This window comes from Hibiscus syriacus, unplaced genomic scaffold, assembly GCF_006381635.1.
Source record: "Hibiscus syriacus cultivar Baekdansim isolate YM2019G1 unplaced genomic scaffold, ASM638163v2 tig00112507_pilon, whole genome shotgun sequence".
Taxonomy (NCBI): domain Eukaryota; kingdom Viridiplantae; phylum Streptophyta; class Magnoliopsida; order Malvales; family Malvaceae; genus Hibiscus; species Hibiscus syriacus.
The window spans coordinates 324,921-328,469 of NW_024063351.1; the positions used below are offsets into that span (position 1 = coordinate 324,921).

Here is a 3,549-nt window from a genome sequence, read left to right on the forward strand (position 1 = left end):
TTCGTCAATGTTGGACGATCACCCATATGTCACAGTCCACTCAATGATCGATCGTGGCTCTTATCATCACCTAATTCCATTAATCTTTAAAATTTCAAATACCTAATAATAAGCCCTAATTCTCCATTTATAAAAATCCTTAATTTATAAATCAAAGGATGGGATATATTTGATGCAAAGGAATCGCAATTCCTAGTGAACTTGCATCGCAATTTTCTGGTGCAATACCATCCCAATTCTTGGGAGCATTCAGAGAGGATGAAAGGGTGGGTTTTTTTTGGGTACATTAGGAGAAAACAAAAAATTAAAATCTCAACTCGTTCGCTTCGTTCTTGTCAGCTGCCAACATTGTTTGAATTTCCATTGGAGGCGACTGCAAAATGGAGGAATCTTCTACTGAATGAACGCCAGACTCGCCAGTTTATCAGCGCATTTGTTTCCTTCTCGCCATATGTGTCGAACTTCAATCACCCATACTTCCTTTATAATATCTAAACAATCAGTAACCAACTCAAATTCTGGAAAATCTTCCTTCCTATCTCCATTGAGTAGGTCCACAATCCATTTAGCGTCCATTTCTAGGACCAGATTTCTTAAACCAAGACTTTTAGCTAAATTGAGACCATGACGAGCCCTCCAAATTTCCGCAATCGAACTATTAACCCTCCCTAATCTCAACATGAATCCCGTAATCCAATCACCATTACTGTCCTAGATTAAACCATCTGCAGCAACCATGCTTGAATTCAATTTATACACACCATCAGTATTAAGAATCCATACTCCCTCAGGAGGTTTTATCCATTTAATCAAGCAAGGATCTTGAACCATCCTTCTATGCGCATTTGACAGAGACTTCTCTAGATCCCTTGCAAATTGTTTAGCATAATTTATTACTTTAAAGGGATCAAACTTCGTTTCTTTGAAAATCCTTTCATTCCTGCTCTTCCACAGTCCCCAAATTGTAGCCATAAACAAAGGACCCCATTCTAATCCATCCAACCCGACCTTCTTTAAAAGACAATTTCTTTTCAGCCAACTCCTAAACTCCAACGAAGTAAATCGACTGTCCTGCTCTTTCGCTTGTAGTTCTTCCCAAACGAAATTTGTTGCTCGACACGTCCGAAATATGTGATCAATTGACTCTGTATCATCTCGGTAATCTTTGCAAGTCGCATTCTGAGTCATGTTCTTCTTGCATCTAACTTCATTCGTACTAAGCTTGTCAAGGTAGGAAAACAAATAAAAAATCTGATTCTTTAGTTCTCCATACCCACATTAGATTCTAACCATGATGACCACCCACCTCCATGTTAGACATGGTTTGATAAGCTGAAGTAACCGTAAATTGCCCATCATTTGAGAAGCCCCAAGTGTTTACATCCTGTTCGTGAGGATCGATTAATTGCGATATCGAAACTTTTTGAATTTCCAGCTTTGTTTCTTCAGCGATCATGTGTTGTATTCCTCGGATATTCCAAGATCTATCATCGTCTATGTATCTAGCCACCTCTTCAATTCTGCTCGGGTTATCCATTAGGGGATATAAGTTTTTCAATGGTTCTTTACCTACCCACCAGTCTTGCCAGAACTTAGCTTGAACACCTGACTTAATCTGCCATTTACGCCCCTATTTAACTAAATTACGAGTTCGTAGCAGGCACCTCCAGGTTGAAGAGGTATTTCCTCTTGAATCTACCTCAAAGAATCCTTTATTTTTTTAGATATTTTCCTTCAAACACTTTGCACCATAGGTTCTCTTGTCTGGTGAGAAGTTTCCAGCTATTTTTTGCCAGGAGAGCGATGTTCATTAATCTTGCTTTACGGATGCCTAACCCTCCCGTCTTTTTGGATTGACACACTTTTTCCCAGCTGACCAGATGATTGTGAGCATTCACTATGTCACCTCCCCACAAAAAATTACAATTGAGTCTGTCCAGCTTTCTACAGACCGAAACAGGAAGTACGGAAGTTTTCATCATGTGTATTGGAATGGCATTTGTGACGCTTTGGATGAGTGTTTTCCTTCCCGCCATGGTTAGGACTCTTCCTTTCCAGCCTGCTAATCTTTTCATTACTTTTTCAATGAGAGAATCATAGGTTCCTGCATTAACTCTTTTGTGGATTATAGGGACTCCCAAGTAAGTTCCCAAATTATCCGTAAGGGGGATGCCACACAATTCACTTAGATATTGAGCTGTGGAAGAACTAATATTTGGGGAAATAAACAGTTTTGATTTCAGGAGATTTACCTCAACTCCAGCTGCTCGGCTAAATTCATCTAGGCAACCTTTCATATATTGCATTTGATTGGAATCCGCTTCTACAAACAGGAATAGATCGTCCGTAAAAAATAAGTGGCTTAATTTAATTCCACCCTCGATCTATTAAACGGTTTCCATATACCCCTATCCACTTTCTCCATGATGATGTGGGAAAGTCTTTTCATAACCAATATGAATAAGTAAGGCGATAACAGATCACCTTGGCGTAGACCTTGCTCAGGGCTCAAGCTCTCGGTGATTTCTCCATTCTATAACGGTTCAATTGTAGTGGAAGTAATGCAAAACATTATTACCTCTATTAATCTTCCAGGAAAATTGAAGTCCTGGAGGGTTTTCTTGAGAAATTCCTAACAAACATTGTCATAGGCTTTCTGTAGGTCAATTTTGGCAATCACTGTACCCTTCCTTCCTTTAAGGTTCATCATGGAATGTACTGCCTCCTGAACTATCAATATATTGTTCGATGTACTTCTACCTTTAAGGAAGCTGTTTTGGTAAGGACCAATCAGCCTTTGTAACACAGAACACAAGCGATGAACGATAATTTTGGAGAAGATTTTGTAAGACGTGTTCAATAGCCTAATTGGCCGAACTTGAGTCATGTTGTCAGCTGCAGTAATTTTCAGAATTAGCACCAGGAAGGTTCTTAAGATTTTTGTCTCCATCTTTCCCAACTCCAAGGTTCTATTCACGAACTCACGTATGGTGTCTTTAACCGTGTCCTAGTTTCGTTTATAGAAAATGAGTTGAATGTCGTCCGGACCCGGAGCTTTTAAACCCTTCATGGAGAACAATGTTACTTTTACTTCCTCCATAGTGGCTTGGTTCATTAGCTCGGTTCTTTCTTCGTTTAATCTGGGCATGAAATGATCGTAATCTCTTGACAACTGAACGTGCTCTTTCCCAGTGAACAACCCCTTGTAAAATTTACACACATGATGACAAAGGGTCTATTTTTCTGTGATCCAGTCATTCCCAATGTACAGCCCAACAATTTTATTAAATTTGCGCCTTACCATGGTCGTAAGATGAAAAAACTTCGTGTTCATTTCTCCTTTCAAAATCCAGTCGTCTAGATTTTTAAAGCCAAAAGATTTCCTCCTGCTCCAACACTTGTTGATAATCGGCGCCAAGGGTCTTTTCCAATTCTTGGAGGTATATCGAATGAAAATAATTTGTAGATCTTTGGATTCCTTTGATTCGTTTCAGCAGGGTCTTCTTGCGTTTGAAAATGTTCCCAAAAGTACTCTCCTTCCAATCTATG

General features: G+C 39.3%; 1 protein-coding gene across 1 annotated transcript; it reads right to left on the reverse strand.

Annotated features, from left to right (window-relative positions):
• Positions 1–1,712: 1,712 nt before the first annotated feature.
• LOC120181045 lies at positions 1,713–2,950 on the reverse strand. Its single transcript, XM_039186279.1, has 3 exons — positions 2,642–2,950; positions 2,407–2,533; positions 1,713–2,323 (listed from the first exon to the last, which is right to left on the reverse strand). Exons 1-3 carry the CDS (start codon positions 2,948–2,950, stop codon positions 1,713–1,715), a joined length of 1,047 nt encoding a protein of 348 aa, XP_039042210.1.
• Positions 2,951–3,549: the final 599 nt, after the last annotated feature.

Excerpts from the sequence above, each read along its gene's own strand:
- LOC120181045 (XM_039186279.1), bottom strand. The coding sequence starts at position 2,950 with ATGGAGACAAAAATCTTAAGAACCTTCCTGGTGCTAATTCTGAAAATT. Across the intron at positions 2,534-2,641 it reads TACAGAAAGCCTATGACAAT|AATGGAGAAATCACCGAGAG; the intron begins GTTTGTTAGGAA and ends GAACCGTTATAG. Across the intron at positions 2,324-2,406 it reads CATGGAGAAAGTGGATAGGG|AAGCGGATTCCAATCAAATG; the intron begins GTATATGGAAAC and ends TCCTGTTTGTAG.